General features: G+C 49.2%; 1 protein-coding gene and 1 pseudogene across 1 annotated transcript in view; one reads left to right on the top strand and one right to left on the bottom strand.

The window, feature by feature from the left end:
* Positions 1-17732, top strand: part of SLC6A5 (solute carrier family 6 member 5) — a 52479-nt gene that overhangs the window by 14145 nt on the left and 20602 nt on the right. The window contains exons 7-9 of the mRNA XM_012735521.2: positions 8023-8157; positions 9320-9423; positions 12727-12851. Of these exons, the coding sequence (XP_012590975.2) occupies positions 8023-8157; positions 9320-9423; positions 12727-12851 (364 nt within the window). The remainder of the gene's footprint in view (positions 1-8022; positions 8158-9319; positions 9424-12726; positions 12852-17732) is intronic.
* On the bottom strand, positions 2841-3100 carry LOC109730660 (cytochrome c oxidase subunit 6B1 pseudogene; annotated as a pseudogene).

Raw genomic sequence — 17732 nt, 5'->3', positions numbered from 1 at the left:
AGGCAAAGCACTGAGAGAGTCAGGGGCCGAGGGTGCTAACTCTGACTGCCCCGGAGCCGTGGAGGGGATGTGGGCCAGTGACTTCACTGCCATCTGTAGAATGGGATAATAATAGCTTACTTGCTGTGTATACAGAGCTCCCCAGGGATGGTGGGGGTACTGTGATTAGTTTGCTTGCTTTCCTCTCAAGGCCCATGTACTCATTCAGTAGAAAGAACCTCCCTTGATGTCACTCAGTCACTTTCCCTAAACTCTAGAATTCGTGCTGTTGGCTTTTTGCCTCTTGGTCTGGCTGCCAGGTCAGTTGTTGTTTCTGCCAAGAAGCTGGATAAAGATCAACATTGTGGAGTAGATTCCTTCTCCTCGCTCCTGGCCACTGTATTCTTGGTGTTCTCGCCTTTCTTCCACCCCTAGCCCGACACTCTTCCACCCAACGTGCTGCCAACACTAAAGGACAGTCCTGCCCGTGGGATTCTGGCTGAGCAAATACTTGGCTGGGCCCTTTGCAGAGGATGGAGCTCCCACCCAAGCTCAGTGCCGAGCCACAGAAGGCCACACTGGGGGTTGTTGTAAGAGTCATGGCAACATTTCCCCATCTTCCTGCTGCCTTAGAAAAGCCCTGCTGAAGGGTTATCCAATCACCGCGATGACAATCAATACTATTTCAACACCCCAGGGGGCATTCTCATGTTTTAGGGTGAAAATGAAGATGTCTTAAAGATCCAGTGAATGAGGATGTACTGGTGGACTTTGAGACTGTGGGTTGCCGAGTTGAGATTTGGGCTAGTTGCCCAAGTCAGGGCTTACTGTGGTTATATTACAACCAACCAACCTCAGAAGGATCAGGCCTTGTGGGGAGGGTGGTCCATGCCACCTTCCACCCTCAGGCATGCTCCACACCCCCACCAGGCACCCAGACCGGGCGCCCATCCCATCAGCCACTAGACCAATCTGTCTTCTCTCTGGGCACGAGGACATGCTCACGGGTGCCTTTTGATGACAGCTCTTACTGTTGCTTTCTGTGTAAGTTATTTAATAGCACCAGAGGCGCTTGAGTGGGGGACTCTGGCAGGTTTAGCAGGGTTACCTGGTACAGACGCTACACCTTAAATCACATGCTGTGGGAGAAGGAAGCCAGCTAGAGAGAACCAGACTGGGAGCGAGTAGTCCTAGGTTCCTGTCCTTGGGCACTTGCCAGGGTGTTTGCTGTGTAGGGACAGCTCCCCGTGGGCCATGAAACTTGGCTGAGCTTCCAATATGCTCTTATCTTTAATTTTTTTCTTTTTTTTTTTTACCAATTAAAGAAAGCAAATTTTCTTATTTTAGTTATTTTAGGTGTCCTCAGTTTCTTCCTTTTCAAGGTGAAGGCAATTGGACTGGGTGATGTCTACGGCCCTCTAGTTCTAACGTTGTTCTGTTTGAACACTTGCTGGGTGACCCGGGGGGCCACTTTTATGCTCTGACCTCAGTTTCCCCCTCTGTAAAATGAGAGCTGGGATGAAGTGACCCCTGAGGACCCTGGTGACTGAGTGAGTACTATGAGACGGGATCGATTGTATTTCTAAGGCTGCAGGGAGATGAGGAAATGTTAGCATGATTCTTAAAACCATGCCCAGTGTGGCCTGAGGTTCCCAGGACTCCTTGCCTTCTGAGGCTTGGAACTGAGCGTGGGTGGGAGTTTCAGCACCTCCAAAGGGCCCAGCCAAGCAATTGCTCAGCAAGACTAGCCAAGTATTTGCTCAGCCAAAATCCCACTGGCAGAACTGTCACTTGTGGCTAGGGATGGAGACAAGGTGGCCTCAGTCATAATCTAAGTGACCAGATAGGTGTCTATTGAGACAGGCTGGAAGGTGTGACTGGCAGGAGAAGGGATGATAGACAAGGAGGGTAACAACGTGTCCTTTTTGGTGACAGGAGTGAGGAAGGATGGCCTGGTGGCTCTCAAGTCAGACCAATCGGAAATCGTGGCTTTATCATTTTCTGCTTGTGTAACTCTGGACAAGCTATTGAACCTTTTGGAATCCATTTCCTACTTTGTAAATTAGGGATAGTAGTACATAGCACATAGGATTGCTATAAGGATTATGTGAGATAGTGCGTGTCCATACCTACTGTATGGTCAGTTCTTAATTCACCTTAGGTCCTTTCATTTTTATTCCTATGAATGACTGGCATACTGACTGGGCATTGTGCCACTCTGACATCTTGAGATCAGTGGCTTAGATGGCGAAATGGGAAGAGAGAGGGAGCTTTGTTGAACACTTTATGTACCAAGCATTGTGCTAACTGCTTTACATGCATTAGTTCATTCAATCTTCACAACAACCTGCCATGTAAGTATATTTATTCCCACTTTATAGATAAACTGAGGCCCATCATGGCCAAGATAATTGCCTAAAGTCACACAACTCTTGAGTGGCAGTGTTGGGATTTCAATCCAGGTGTTTTGCTTTAAAGCCTAAATAATTGCCACTATGTGACATTCTCTCCCAGAGAGGGACTGTTAGGAATAGGTAGGAAATGGGGAACTGTGCAGTCATCACTTGCATATAGTGGGGGTAATAGTCCCCCGTGTGAGTCAGGACCCCTGCATCCCAACCAATCTCTGCTGTCTTTTCTTGTGTGACTTTAGGCAAGTCACAGGATGCATCAGCGTCTCGATTTATTCATTTGCAAAATCAAAGCTTAGAATTAATGTTTTCTTTCTTTCTTTTTTTTTTCCAGTGAGTTTTTATTAGTAGTCAAGTCTTGATTCAGGGTCCCAGAGTGAGGATCACTGTGTGCCCAGGTCTCCCTTTGCTACCCTGGGAGAAGGGCAGGGGAGGTGGGGTGCAGCCAGTTTAGATCTTCCCAGGAAACGTGCCTTCTGCCCAGCGGTGGTACCAGGCTGAGACCCGCATATGGGGCAGAGGGACTTGTATACACGGTGGTACCATTCACACACAGAGACATCACCCCCGTTAGCTGTCATTGCCTTCTCTGAGTGGTGGAAGTCTAGGTAGTTCTGACAGCAGTTCCTGGTCTGGTTCTGGTTGGGGAAGCAGCTGTCAAAAGGGGCGGTCTCATAGTTCGTGATTTTGGTCTTGATGTCTTCTGCCATGGAGCTCATTCCTGTAGGCAAAAGGAGTGGGTGGGGTCAGGGGTTCCAGGAGGCCTACAGACACTCCTGATGCACCTTGCAGCCCAATGTGACTCTCAGCAAAGGCCAGAATTAATATTTTGTAAGATTATTTTTAGCTCTATTAGTCTGTGCTATTTTGAAACAGTGCTTTCCTTTCCACTGATTTAGAATTTAATCCTTGGTGCCAGTTTTTATAGGCTTCCTGGAATAGGAAGTTTTGAATAGGTAAGTTTTTCTTTTCGATCTGCCAACTTATCTCTCTGCTTCATTGAGAAAGGTTTCGAACTAGAAATTAATGATTAGTTTTTTAAAACGAGGAATACCACCCAAAACAATGAATCACAATTTATTATCCTGCCCTGGGCCCTGCAGACGTTAATCATAGAGCCGTAAGCTGCTTATTATGACAAACTTCTTTGTGCTTGAAATTCCATGAACATTTCTATGCAGAAGAGATGTCTTTCTTCTCCTGCAGCAAGATAAGCTCAGTGCCCCTTGCTTAGGGTCTGAGGAGATAGGTAGGCCGGTTGCTTCTTCTGAGACTGAAGCCTTTGAGCAGCTAGAATTCCAGAGGCAGGGCAACCAGCAGGCAGCCTGAAGGTCACATGCAGCCCACCTGACCTCAGGGGCTCCTCTGCCTGAGAGTTATGGCAGCAAAGCAAAGCTAACCTAATTAATTCATGCTGCCTGGTGGGGCCTTATCACCTGTCCAGAGCTCCCATGGTGAGGAGGATGCCTCGAGGAGTCAGGCCAACAGGCTCAGAGCAGCTAGTCATTGTCACTCCTGCCAAGTGTAATTCATTACTGTTCAAATTTAATTGCTCTGCCAATATATGTTGAAACAGGTGCATTCTAAAGCCCCTCCTGACTCAAGGGAACTAGCTGGCCATAAAGCCTCCATGTACACCTGACATGCATTTGAAGCCTCCCCCAGATTTACAAGCCATACTATTGGCCCTCTCAGTTGGATCATCTATAGAGTGGGTGAGAACCAGTGCCTGGCGTGCGACATTTGGACAGGCGCTCACTCTCAGGTTTGTGCAAGTGCAGGGTGGCACCCGAGAGTGGATGACTCCTTAAATTTTGCACCCTTAGGCGCCTCATATGCCTTACCCACGTCCTGACTCTGCCATACACATTTCTGATGGTGCGGCCCGTAGAATGGCATTACTGAAAAAAATGGGTTTGGAGTGGGAAAGCTTCAGGTTTGGGACTTGACTCAGGCTGGGAGACCGTGACTTAATCCCTTGTGAGATGTTGAGATGTTTAACCTGAGCCTCTGTCCGTTTCGTTCTCTGAAAAATGGCACTAGTATATCTGGTCCATAGAGGGAGCTCCAGGCATGTTGGTGTCTTTTTTCTCTTTTTTTTTTTTTTTTGATATAGAGTCTCACTTTGTTGCCTGGGCTAGAGTGCCGTGTCAGCCTAGCTCACAGCAACCTCAAACTCCTGGGTTCAGGTGATCCTCCTGCCTCAGCCTCCCGAGTAGCTGGGACTACAGGCACACGACACCACGCCCAGGCCCATAGTGGTGTCTAAATGGTCTCCACAATCAGATGGGGACAGTTGTCTCAGCTGGTCAGACTGGGACCAGCCTTAGAGGTTTCCTCCTGCAAGCCACTGCCGTCTAGGTCATCTCTCCCTCACCTCTTCCTGCCATCCTCACTTCCCTCCCGCCCAGGTGGTCAGGGGATGGAAAGGACACTCCTTAGTTGTCCCTCTCTATGCTGTCTTGGTGGGGGTGGGAAGTCAGACTGTAGCATCTCCTGTCCCCTGCCCCATGTGAGACCACGAGCCCATCCCTGCAATGCCATTGGCCCTTAGGTTTCATAATATCATGTGTGGCGGGGTTTCACCTCCCTTCAGACTGTAAGGGGAAGGAGAGAAGCACGTTTGACAGGAATAGGAAGGAGCTGGCTGCAGCCCCCTCCCCTCAATCCCTAGCAATGCAAGTCCTTCAGGACAAGGGAGCAGGAGGGACCCCTGCCTGTGGGACAGGGAAGGGGCATCCTGGTCAGTGGTGTAGCCTTGGAGAGAAAAGGGTCTGCTCGTCCCTGAAGTCTGCATCCAGAAAGAGGGAGTGTGGCCTGGAGTCGTTTGGTTCAGAGATAGAAGTGACTTCCCCCTTTCAGTTAAGGGCAATGCCACCCTTTCAGTTGGGCGGCCCCACACTCGGGAGTCATCCTGGACTCTTCTCTTGCTCTCACATGTCACAGTAAATCTGTTAGGAGATTCTGGTGGCTCTTCTTAAAAATATATCTGGGATCTGACCGTTTCTCACCAGCTGCACTGACAGCACCCTGGATGGAGCTGTCCCCAGCCCTTGGGTTGGGGACACAGCTGTCCCTGCCTCTCCCTTGCGCCCTATGATATACTCGTGATGTAGCAACCGGATGACGCTGTTCAAATGTTAGGTCATGTTACTCCTCTGCCCAAATCCCTCCCGTAGCTCCCATTCCCCACAGGGGAGGCTCGGCTGGGTCAGCCCCTCCCTGCCCCCACCTCACCCACCTCCTCTCCTACCTGTGCGCCCTTCTCTGGCCCCACCAGCCTCCTTGCTGCTCCTAGGAGTCAGACACACTCCCTTCTTTCTCTTCTTAGGCCCAGTATTCCAGCTGTTCCCTCTCTCTGGAATGTTCTCTCAGATAGTTGGCTCATGTTCACTTTCTTGAGGTGTTGGCCAACGTTTCAATGAGGCCTTCCTGGCCATCCTCCCTAGCACACCCCATCCCCCTCACCTGGCTGTAATTTTTCTTTTTTCTAATGCACCTATCACCTTCTAATATACTACAAATAATATTATGATTTTCGCTGGTTGTCTATCTCCCTAGCTAGAGTGTAAGTTAGGGTTCCGGGCAGGGGTCTTTTATTTACTAATATGTCCCAAATGATTGTGCCTGGCACATATTAGGTGCTCTGAATATGTATGTAATTATGTATGGAAATATATTTATTTGAATAAATGAAGTGACCCCAAGAGTCATATCTAATCTCAACTCCAACCTTTCCCAGCTCACCCCCTGAACCAGCCCCTCACTTCGTCCTCATCCCCTGAAATCCCAGTGTCTGCCCCTCCCTGCCAGGCTGGAGCCCCCTGCCAGGCACTTGAGTCTGTGCAGCCAGCATGTGGCGGGGGGCTCTGTGTCCCTCTCAGTTGCCCAGGATGGAGGACTGCAGGTGGGAATGGGGGCGGCTCTGGACCAACAGTGCTCACCCCATGGATCAGAGACGGCTCTAGTGGGCCAGATGGGAGTTTAACCCCATCTGCCCAAATGTCTTCCAATGTGCTTTTGGGATGTAGCCCCCTTGAGAGCTGGGGGTTGTCAGTGTTATTACATTGGGGATTGGCAAGTCCTAGGCCACACTGTGAAGTGGCACGTCTGTTTCCAGTGCTCCCAGGCCTGTGCCACTTTTCATGGACCATAACATTGTACCTTTCCAACAGCCTTGTTGGGATCTACTATTATTGCTGCTTTGCCACTGTGAGACTCAGAGAGGTTAAGTCCCTTCCCAGGTGACTTAAGTGCTGAAGTCAGGGTTTGGATGTAGGCCCTGGGACTGCAGAGCCTGAGCTCTCACAGTCTGCTCTTCCCCCCAAACCCTGGTCCCAAGCTCTTCCTTCACCCTGAGGCTTGATGAACATGAAAGGAAGGAGAGAACCTCCCTGCCGTCCCCATCCAACCAGCCCCGAGTTCTGCTGACGTTATCTCCTAGACATTTCTCGACTCTGGTCCCTCCCTCTCTTCCAGGAAGCAGGAGCACTTTCTGGTTGTCACTCAAGGCCTCTCCTGACCTGGTCTCCTCTGATGGCCCCTGTCTCCCCTCCCACCACACTTGACCTTGACTTTATGCTGTTCTGATAACAAATGGTGCTGCTCTCACACACCGGTCTTGCCCACGTGGTTGGTCCTGCCCACCTTGCCACACCTCCTTTCGGTGGCCCTTGTCCTCCAAGATCTAGCTCAGGTGTCATCTCCATGAACCTCTTAGAAACTCCCAGACTGGGCCCAGAGCCCTTCCCGGGATGTCCGAAGTGTCCTGTGTGTAACCGCTTAGCCCATAATTCAGACATTGTCTCTGGGCCCTCTGGGGTAGGAGACCCTTCATCTTTGTGCAGCCGATGCCTAGACCCTTCATCTTTGTGCAGCCGATGCCTGGCACAGGCATCATAGCAGCTCATAGGAAGCCCTCCACAAATTCTTACTGAACTTGGCGTTTAATGACCATCTGTTATAAATTTGGCACCATGCTAGGTGCTATCCATACCTTACATCACTTAATCCTCATGATTATTTGTGAGAAAGGTACTGTTATCCTCAGGTGCAGAAACTGAGATTCAGAGAGCTCAATGGCTTGTCTAAGGTCACACAGCTACTCAGTGCTGGAGGTGCGGTTTTACTTGAATGTAAATGTGTCCAATTCTAAGATTGAGGTCTTTAACTTCACCAGCCTGTCTTGCTACATGCGTGTATAAGCAGGGGTAGAAGGGGTAAGCTAAAAGGATTCATCTCTAATGGTGGAATTTTGGGCCTCCTCCAGGCCGTGGGTGGGGTTTTGGGGGGAGAGAGGCACATAACTCCCTCTTGCCTCTGTGGTTCCTTAAGGGGCTGTGCATTTGTCTTCGGGGCAGGGCGACCCCTTTCCCCCAGCCTTCTGGCTGTAGGCTGACTCGCTCCACGGCCTCCCCCCAGAGGCTTTCTGGCTCTCTTTGACTCACCTTTGGCCTCAGTGCCCTCCCTGCCTCCCCAGCCCTGGCAGGGTTTGGGAGAGCCGCCTTCATGTCCTCCCTGTCGGGCACTCGTGCCTGGGGGGCAGGTCCTGCCCTTGCTTCCGTGCTGCTCCTTCCGCAGGGGCTCGCTCTGCGGGTTGCTCCTAACAGCCCCTCTGCCATGGCTCTTCTAGGTAGTGTACTTCACGGCCACCTTCCCGTACGTCGTGCTCGTGATCCTCCTCATCCGAGGGGTCACCCTGCCTGGAGCTGGCGCTGGGATCTGGTACTTCATCACGCCCAAGTGGGAGAAGCTCACGGATGCCACGGTGGGCTTATTATTTTATTAATATTCATAACAGGCCGGGGGGGGGGCAGCGGCACTCAGGGACAGGGCGTGCCCTGCGGTGCCGTCTGGCGGGCAGGGTTAGACGTCATCCCCTGTGGAATCTCAGCATGTGCTTTCACAAGGGCCCGATGATCTCGGTCCTTTCTGCACTCCGGAAATATTTAATGAGAAGTAGGCAGCTGAGGGTTTTCAGATTCCTGGAATAGTTGTCCTACATCTGGGTTTGCAGGGGAAGCTGAAAATGAAGAATGAAATCCTCTTAATAGCTTTGGGCCACTTCACACCACTTATCTGTTACTAATTATAGTGTGTTGGAAGTGGACTCTTGCTAGTTGGAAAATAACAGCACAGGGGTAAACCATAAGCGGTTCTATTTCAAAGGGCTTAGACACATCTGAATGCTTCTTGGACACCCACGCGGGGCCGGCACACACTTGAACTTTCTCTCTGCATATTCTGTATGGCCACGTCTTACTCTAAAACTCCCAATCCCAAAACCTCTCAACGAGAGGGTGATTGTTGAACAAGAACTACATTTTCTCAGCTTAAAGGAAACTCTACTTTTGCAGAATGAGTTAAGAACACAGAGCTAAGGTTGAATTTGATTGCACGTAACAGAAAATCTCCACTTAATGGCAGGTAGGATGTGGCACTAGAAAGTCCACTCTACCGTGGCACAGAGATTGCTTTACTAAGATTAGGGGCTACAGGAATTTCAGATTTTTAATAGCAGTTGTAATCTGTAGTGATGTCAGTTAAAAAGAGTTTTTTTATTTTGGATCCATGAATATATTTTGCTGTAATGCATTATTTTTTGAGAGTCTATTGACTTAAAGAAAGGGCTCTCCCATCTGTTTAGCTTTATGCAAGAGAAAACATAAGCATGAAATGTGTGTGTAGTTTATTGAGTTCCTCACCTTTGATTAGAGGGAGTTAAAATCTCCCAGGTAATTTACTGCCCTTTTGGCTCCCAGGACAGGTGAGTTATGTTTCTCATTTATGTGATGGTCCAAAGTCATCTTGTCCCTGATGCCTTTCCCCTGGGAAGATGATGTAGCGTTAAGTGTATGAGACTCCCCCTCCCCCACCCTGGGGCCAGTCTCCTTCAGTGACCTTGAATCTCCTCTCCTTTCGCCTCCCAGGTGTGGAAAGATGCTGCCACTCAGATTTTCTTCTCTTTATCCGCTGCATGGGGAGGCCTGATTACTCTCTCTTCTTACAACAAATTCCACAACAACTGTTACAGGTAAGTGGAGGCACTTCCAAGATCCCAGGTAGCTGGTTAGCAGGACCAGGGTCAGAGACAGAACAAGGAACTCAGTTATCAGACATCTGAGGCCGCATCCTCACACTTCACCCTAGATAAAGCAAAAAATTTCTTCTGGCCTGTGAGAAACAACCTGCTAGTGCCTAGCCCTGTCTTCTGGGGGCCTGGACCCTAGATTATATTTATGCCTTTGGCACATGGTGGGGGCTCAGTAGCTATTTATAGGATGGAAGCGAACTCTCCATGGGATGGGGGTCGCTGTGCAGCCAGCCGTGTGTGTCCTGTGATAGTCATGGGTGAGCTACCTAGTCCATGGATACAACTGTATGGTAGTCACTTATGATACATGGGCATGTGGTCACCCAACAAATATTTTTCTAGAGAACCTGTAAGGAAGGCAACACAGAGCAATGGAAAAAACACCTTGGATTCAGACAGACTTGCATTTGATATGACTTTACTATGTACTAAAACTCCAAGACATGGGCGAGATACTTTACTTCCCTGAGCCTCTGTTTTCTTGCCTATAAAATGCAGATTGTAATATTTTGTTGAGGGGTAAGAGATGATGTTTGCAAATTTATTAGAGCAACATTTCATACATAGTAGGAACTCAATAAGTGGCAGCTGCCATTATTATTATTTAAAAATAATGTATGAGATATTTTGTGAACCAAGAGAGAGACAGAAAGGTTTAAAACATCCCTGTCCTCAAATAGCTTACTATCTAGGTGAAGAAGTGCAAAATCACTGGTCAAGTTCTAGGTTCAGATTGTTAGTCAAACTCAAAAGACACGACAGGCTTATTGAACACAAGTTCACTTGATTTTGAGAAAGGATATAGAAAGGGGGGCATAGCCCCCTGCCTAGTAATGGACCCTGGAGAGCTCAGGCACCCAGCCTCTGCTTCCAATGCCCTAAGCACTCCCCACTGCCCATTTGGGAGCGAAGGATGATGATGAGAGCTAGTCACATTAGAACAAGGGATGTCCTTTTTCTTAAATACCTCTGATCGCCTGGCACCTGGCAGCCCATGTTTAGGGCAGCTGCAGCTCAGATATTTTGGCTTATGCATAAAGCAACCTTAGCAACCAGGTATGGAGAGCCCAGGGCTATGCTGGATCAATAATTAGTCCATAGCAGCCACTAGAATCTGTTCATTAACTTGGTACTGCAAGAACTCTGTCTAAGAGTCAAACTTCCCTCAAGCATCTCTGAAATTAGAGGAGAAGATTACAGTTAAGCTGTGGCCTGGGTTGCTCGGGATGGCCTCACAGAATGAGATTCATACTGGACTGAATTTCAGCAGGTGCAGGAGGAAGGAGTGATCTCTGGCAGCAGAGAGAGCCAGAGGTGCGGATGAGCAGGATGAGTGTGATAAGTGTGTGTGGAGGGAGGCAGGTAAATGGGATTGCAGGCAAATGGGATTGCAGAAGGAAATGGGGCCTGAAAGTCAGCTGAGGCCAGATTGGAGAGAGCCTTTGCATGACTTTGCTAGAGCTACCATAACACACACCACAGACTTGGTGGCTTACACAATGGAAATGTATTGTTTCACAGTTTTGAAGCAACTGGAAGATGCTGAAGTCCAAGATCAAGGTGTTGGCAGGGTTGGTTTCTTCTAAGGCCCCTCTCCTTGGCCTGTAGAGGCCATCTTCTCTCTTTGTCTTCACATGGTCTTCCCTGTGTGTGTGGCTGTGTCTAATCTCCTCTTCTTACAAAGGCACCAGCCGTCTTGGACCAGGACCCAATCTAATAACCTTATTTTTAACTTAGCTCTTTAAAGTCCCTATCTCCAAGTGCTGTCACATTCAGAGCTACTGGGGATTAGGACTTCAACATAGGCATTGTAGGGAGGGCACAATTCAGCCCATCATAGTCTTAAATGCCCAACTGAGGCATTTGAACTTCTTTTGGTCACAACTGCTCATTAATCGTTGACCCGAATCAGTCTGAACACTGTCAAAGGGTGAAGCATTGCCCTGTGCTTTATTAGAAAGGAGACTGTGTGGTATGGCAGAAAGAATCGGTGCTGAGAGCTAGAAAGTCCGATTTCAAATCCTGACCCACTGTTAATTGGTCCATTACCTTCCTCTGGGCCCCGTCAGTAAGTTGAGGATCAGACAAGGCATATGATTTACCATGTACTAGCTCGGTGCCAGGCTGTGCCTGGTGCAGGCGTCATCTTGTTCCGTCCTCACAACAACCTATGCGAGAGGCGGGGTCATTGCCGCCATCTTAAATCAGAGTAGAAAGGAAGTGACTTGCTCCAAGTCATGCCGTTAATAGGCAGGAGAAGCAGGATTTCAGTGACACCCTGGGGCTCCGTCTAGCACATGTTTGAGTTTAGGATGGCTCAAGGCAGGCTGGGGACCCCCATATAACAGCACAGGGCTCTGGGACAAGGGCAGAGACACGGGGTTCTCTCCCATGTCCTTTCCCGCCCTGTCTGCCCCAACCCCAGGCTGCTCTCATACCCTGTGGCCTTTTACTGTCCTGTGGCCTTTGCTTCCTTCACACGTGGTTTCTGTCCTGAAGCCCCCCCAGACCTCATCTCCCTATCCTGCGCTGATGGACAGATTTGGCCCTGCCTGTGGGGTGATATCTTAGTTTGTTTGGGTTGCTGTAACAAAATGCCTTAGCCTGGGTAATTTGTAAACAAAAGATACCTATTGCTCACGGTTCTGCAGGCTGGGAAGTCCAGGTTCAAGGCGCGAGCAGATTCAGTGTCTGAGGAGGGCCTGCTCTCTGCTTCGAAGGTGTGCCTTGTTGCTGTGTCCTCACGGCAGAAGAGGCAGACATCTCTCTTCTGCCTCTTTTACGAGGGCACTAACCCCATTCTTGAGGACAGAGCCCTCATGACATAATCACTTCCCCAAAGGTCCCCCCCTTCTTAATACTATGGGAATAGTACATTTGGGATTACGTTTTAACATATGAATTTGGGGGGAACACAAACATTCAGACCATAGCAGGTGAGACGAGACCCAGTTCTACAGCATGTGGAGCCAGAGCTTTGGCCCGGAGGCCCTGGATCAGGGCAGTTAGGGGAGAACTTTCTGAGCCTTTTGGTGGTTTTTAAATGGGCCCACAGGGGTCTGTGGTTAGGACTGCTTGTTTCTGTCCTTTGGTGGATGCATGTTTCGAAATGGACATGTACATGCATGCACACGCATACACATGTGCACACAAACACACAGGCACACATTTGTGTGTCCTTCCCCGTGTCCCTTCTCACTCACAAAGCACACCTAATGGCAAACTCTGGTCTCTTCCTTCCAGGGACACCCTGATTGTAACCTGCACCAACAGTGCCACGAGCATCTTTGCTGGCTTCGTCATCTTCTCCGTCATCGGCTTCATGGCCAACGAACGCAAAGTCAACATCGAGAATGTGGCGGATCAAGGTACAGGACAGTTTTCACCCTGCTGTTGCAGGGCAGGTTCCAGGCACACCTCACAAGCTCCTAATTTATACTTCCCTGGGAAGGTGGCCTTCTGGAACAGGATAGAAGCTCGGGGAGCCCAGGTTCCCCTTTGCAGAGGAACTGAGATAGGCTCAAGTAGGATACTCACTGCAGGATTAGAGCTAGCGGGTCTCTAACCAGAGGGAATGCTTTAAAAGCCCCCTTTCCCTCTGCCCTCTCCTCTCCTCGCCTTCCTCTTCCCTGGGCCCTCTTCAGCTCCAGCCTGAATAAGCAAGGTCTATCCCTGTTATACCTTTTAGCTACTAGTAGTGGTTTCATTAGGATTCATCAGGCAAACCATCGCCCCTGGAGCGGGTGTGGGCACAGTCTGCCGCAGGATGGCATTCCTTGCAGAGGGCCCTGTCGAAACCAAGGCTTAATAAGAGCACTAACTTCAGAAGAGCCTTTTCCTTACAAAGCACTTTTCTGATTATTAGGTCAAATGTGCTTTCGGGGCCTTCTGCTTAGTTAGCAATGCGGACCTGCCGTTTTTTTCCCCAGTGGGTTGACAGGTTGGAGAGTGGTGGGTGGGTGGAGAGGCACGTGGAATAAACGTTTACTCTCTACCCAAGTGATCCTTTTATTAATGGCTAACATTTGTACGGTACTTTTGAGTTTACGAAGAGCTTTCATTTTTATCTCATTTAATCCATATTTCTAGGACAGCATTTTGCAGAGAGAGAATGTTTAAGATTTTTTATTTAACTCTTCATTTCCACCCAGCCTGGTTCCACAGAGGATTCAGGTATTTCGTAGGTTTCAGCGATCGATCGAGGGACTTCCCTGTGGCCGTTGCTTACTGATGTGATCTCATTCTCTGTGTGGGGACTGTGATCACTGCCGTGTGGCACGACTGTGGGCCCTAGACAATCCAGAGGTGCAATGGTGCAACTGTGAGAGGCTTGTCTGGGCAGTGTTCTTTCTTCAAGGAGCTTGCCGCAATTCTCAGACAAGGGCTTAGATGCAGGGAGAGAGTTAAGTCCTAGAAATGTCACCTTTTTGGTGGGCTGCTAAGATCTCCTCTGGCTCCCCAAGGATAACTAATTACTGCTTCAGTGCATGCTGATGGCCCACCAGGGGTCTCAAAGAGTTAAGGAGCCAGCATGTTCCAGGGGTGTAATTATCTCTCCCTGGAGACAGTGTGAATCCCTGAGGGGTATTTGGTTCTGCCGCAGTGCACTGAATTAGAGGGGCCCCAGGAGATGAGCGATGCCCCTCCCTGGTTGAGAATTCTCCAACAGCCTGGGAGGCAGGGAGGGCCGGAGAGAGGGTGAGAAGGCTTTGTCCTCAGGGGGGGCCTCAACCCCCCCCCCCCCCAGCTGTCCTGTAACCTAGTTTCCTCCCAGCAGAGTGGCTGGAGCAGATAGGTTCTGCTCCACTTTCTAGCAAATCTGAGGCATTTTGTTATTTTTTGTGGCATTACTGAGCCCCTTGGGGACCAGTGGCCAAGCTGCTAGAGATAGTGACTCCTGAGATGTGGGCCAGGTGAGTTAACTATTCTGAGCTTTTTTCTGCTGCAGGAAAGGGATTTGGGGGGAGATGTTGCTAAAACGCAAATGGAGGTTTTTTTTTTTTTTATCTTGGATCTAAAGCACAGCCAAACATGTGCCTGTGTTTCCCTCTGAAATTTCTTCTTTCCAGTATTTTTTTACTTCTTCTGATTTTAACATGGAGAAGAGCACTTCGAACAGGTTCTAACCTATGGAGGTGATACCTGGTCTCTGGCACGTGAGCAGTGGGCCTCATTCCCCACGGGAGAGGGAGCCTTGGCCTGTGAAATCTTCTCCCAGACCCTTTGGGAAAGCTATTCCTGCTCATCTGAATTCACATATATTCTTATATGTGCTTTGCAGGCTTGGCTTATATAGTGGGGGCCCTGCAGAGTACAGGATAGAGATTTGGGGTCAGGCCTGCATAAAACCCCAGCCCCACTCCCTGCCAGCTGGGCAGCATTGGCATATAGACATTCAGGACAGTTTTGCTGGCCCAACATTGGTAACTAAGTTTCAGTCTTTAGTCAAAACCAGGTTTTCCTTAATGACCTAACACTATTCTGTTTAGTTTGCCACTCCCTTCGAAGGGAGGCATTTCTGTCAAAATTTCTGTCACCCCAAATCTCAGCCTTATTAGAATTTTGGGGGGGCTGAGGGCAGGATTGGTGATGAGGCCAAGCTGTCCTCTGCTGTCATGACAGGCATAAGGAAAGGGGGTGGTCTTTTCAGGGATCTACTCCAGAAAAGCAGCTTCCAGGGAATCCAGCCTTCCCGAGCCATCTCCCAAGCATCTGCCGTGCTGCCTATGGAGCAGCAAGTTCATGTTCAGAATCTAGCCTGAAGCCACCAAAAGAGGCTCATCCAACACCAGAATGACTGGGCTAGACCAGAGTAGATAAACGCAAATGTGCCCATTCTATTTAGGGTTCCCAACTATAGGTTGGTAGCGCTCAGTTAACCAGACCACTAGGAAGTACTGCCTTGGTTCCCTCGCCTCCAAGGGTTCAGAGGCTCTGCTGATCCAAATGAGCACCCTCGAGCAGGACTGACGTGCCCTCCATCCAGCCGTCTGTCTGTCGCCTATATCCGCACCTCTCTGCCCAAAGGCGCAGGAGCCCAGGTGGCTGCACTGTGGGTCTTGATGAATTGCATTGACCAGAGCCCCTGGCAGTGTCTTGGCAGTGCCGTAGGACAAGGGAGGCTGTCACTGTAGATCTCTGGGAGCCTGTCCGAGTTGCTGACATGCAGAGCCCCTTTGATTTCCTCTCCTGGAAGAGTAATAATGCTCCATGTTTTCTGAGTTCCTGCTTTGTTCCAGCATTCTTCTAAGTCCTTTATTTGTTTTACACATTTAATTCTCACGGACACTCTATGAAAGTCAGCACTATTATTATCTCCATTGTATAGATAAGGAAACTAAAGTTTGTCCAGAGAGAACAAGCGACTCACCTAAGGCCCACAGCTCGTAAGAGGCGCAGCCCGCTTTTGAGTCCCTGGGGAATGGAGCCTGCAGTCCAGCCACTGGGTGTACAGCCTCCAGCGCAGAGGACAGACCCGGGACTCGGCCTCCAGCAGACAGGCCATGCACGCTGTTAAATACCCAACAATATTATCCACTAGGTGCCTCCACTCCCCATCCGCCGTGGATAAGTGGAGTTAGCTGTAATGTAGCTTGAAAACGATGCCTTCACCTGGGTACTTTAGGGAGGCAGCTGAAATTGAAGCAGGCTGAATATTTTGAAATCACTTCCTCCCCCTAAAAAAGCTGTGAAGCCCAAAGGGTCAAATCCTGTTAAAGCGAGCGGCTGAGGTCCTCTGGCAGTAGCCATTCAAGACCTTCTTGTCGGCTTTATGGGCCCGACTGTCGCCAGAGCATTGAGCTGACGTCCTCGTCATTCTGCATCCGAGACCTATTTTCAACTGTAGTTTAATGCAGACTTTTCTTTTATGGTTCACATAGGGAGGCTTCAGAGGCTGGCTCTACGGTCTGTTCAATAAATGCATAAAGCGGGGGTATCTGAGGCATTGGAGGCTTTACATTTTAAATACCCAGAGGCCCTAGGCAGCATTAGGAACTAACAACCCGATAAATTCCAGTTTGGAAAAGCGCTGCTATGCTCGAGTTATGAAAACTGTAGGTGCTGCGGTTTCGGGTTTGCAGATGCACGCCGGCTGTGGATCACCCGGTGCTCACGTTTACTCGTCTCTGCCCCTTTTCATTTAGTTTTCCACTTGCAAGGAAATTCACAGCTGCCATGTCTTTAGCCATCTTTGGTTACAGTAATCTTCCCAGGGAGGCCACGAGGCAGGTAGCAAAGGCCGGCAGGGCTCTCTGACGGCAGAGAAAACTGCAGCTCAGACAACCCCCACCAAGGCCACACGGAGCGTTCTAGAGAAGACCTGAATCCGAACCACTGACTTCTGAGTGCAGAGACCACTCATAAGAAAAGTTAATATTCTGTGAGTGTCGATGATGGGGGAGGCACTGGGCTCAGTGTTGCACCTGTGTTTTCTCATTGATTCCTTATAACCGCCTTGTGAGGTACTATTTATAATTCCCCATTTTACAGATGGACAAAATTGAGGCTGACAGACATTAAATAACTTGTCTAGGGTTGCACAGCTGGTAAGTCATGGAACCTGGATTGGGACCAGATCTGTCTGACCCTCAGAGACCAAACTCTCTTAACCCCTACACCATGCTTCACTGCCCCCTCCCCCCAACTCAGTACCAGTGGACTGTTGTGCCCCATCTTTACCACAAAGGGCAAGATCCTAAAAGAGTTTTATGTATGTTTTGTGTGCATTGGCTTCTTCTGGAGGGCTGAATAGAAGGAATAATAGTTAAAGGGAGAAATGATATCATTCTGATCACATTCTGACTTTTAGAACAGGGATTCTCAACCTTGAATCCTTATTCTATTGACATTGGGATGGGGTAATTCTTTGTTGGCAGGAGGCTGTTTTGTGCATTGCAGAAAGATAGCAGCATCGCTGGCCTCTTCCCACTAGATGTCAGTAATCATCCCACCCCTACCCCAGTTGTGAGAATAAAAAATATCTCCAGACATCACCAAATATCCCCTGGGGAGCAAAATCACCCCTGGTTGGGAACCATTGCTCTAGAGGGTAATTATTTTATTCTCCCTTAACCAAAATGTCAATGATGGAGTTTCTCATGTCATGTGCATGGGACACAGCCTGGCTGTGGATCCAGTAGGGTTGACTCTGAGTCTCTGCTTTGACTCTATTATTGAGCCTCTCCTGTGAGTTTCTCTAGCTGTGGACCTAATTCTGATCCTTCTCTTGAGGTCTAATTAAGGAAATG

This window comes from Microcebus murinus, chromosome 4, assembly GCF_040939455.1.
Source record: "Microcebus murinus isolate Inina chromosome 4, M.murinus_Inina_mat1.0, whole genome shotgun sequence".
In the NCBI taxonomy this organism is placed as follows: domain Eukaryota; kingdom Metazoa; phylum Chordata; class Mammalia; order Primates; family Cheirogaleidae; genus Microcebus; species Microcebus murinus.
This window is presented reverse-complemented; position numbering and strand designations above follow the sequence as displayed.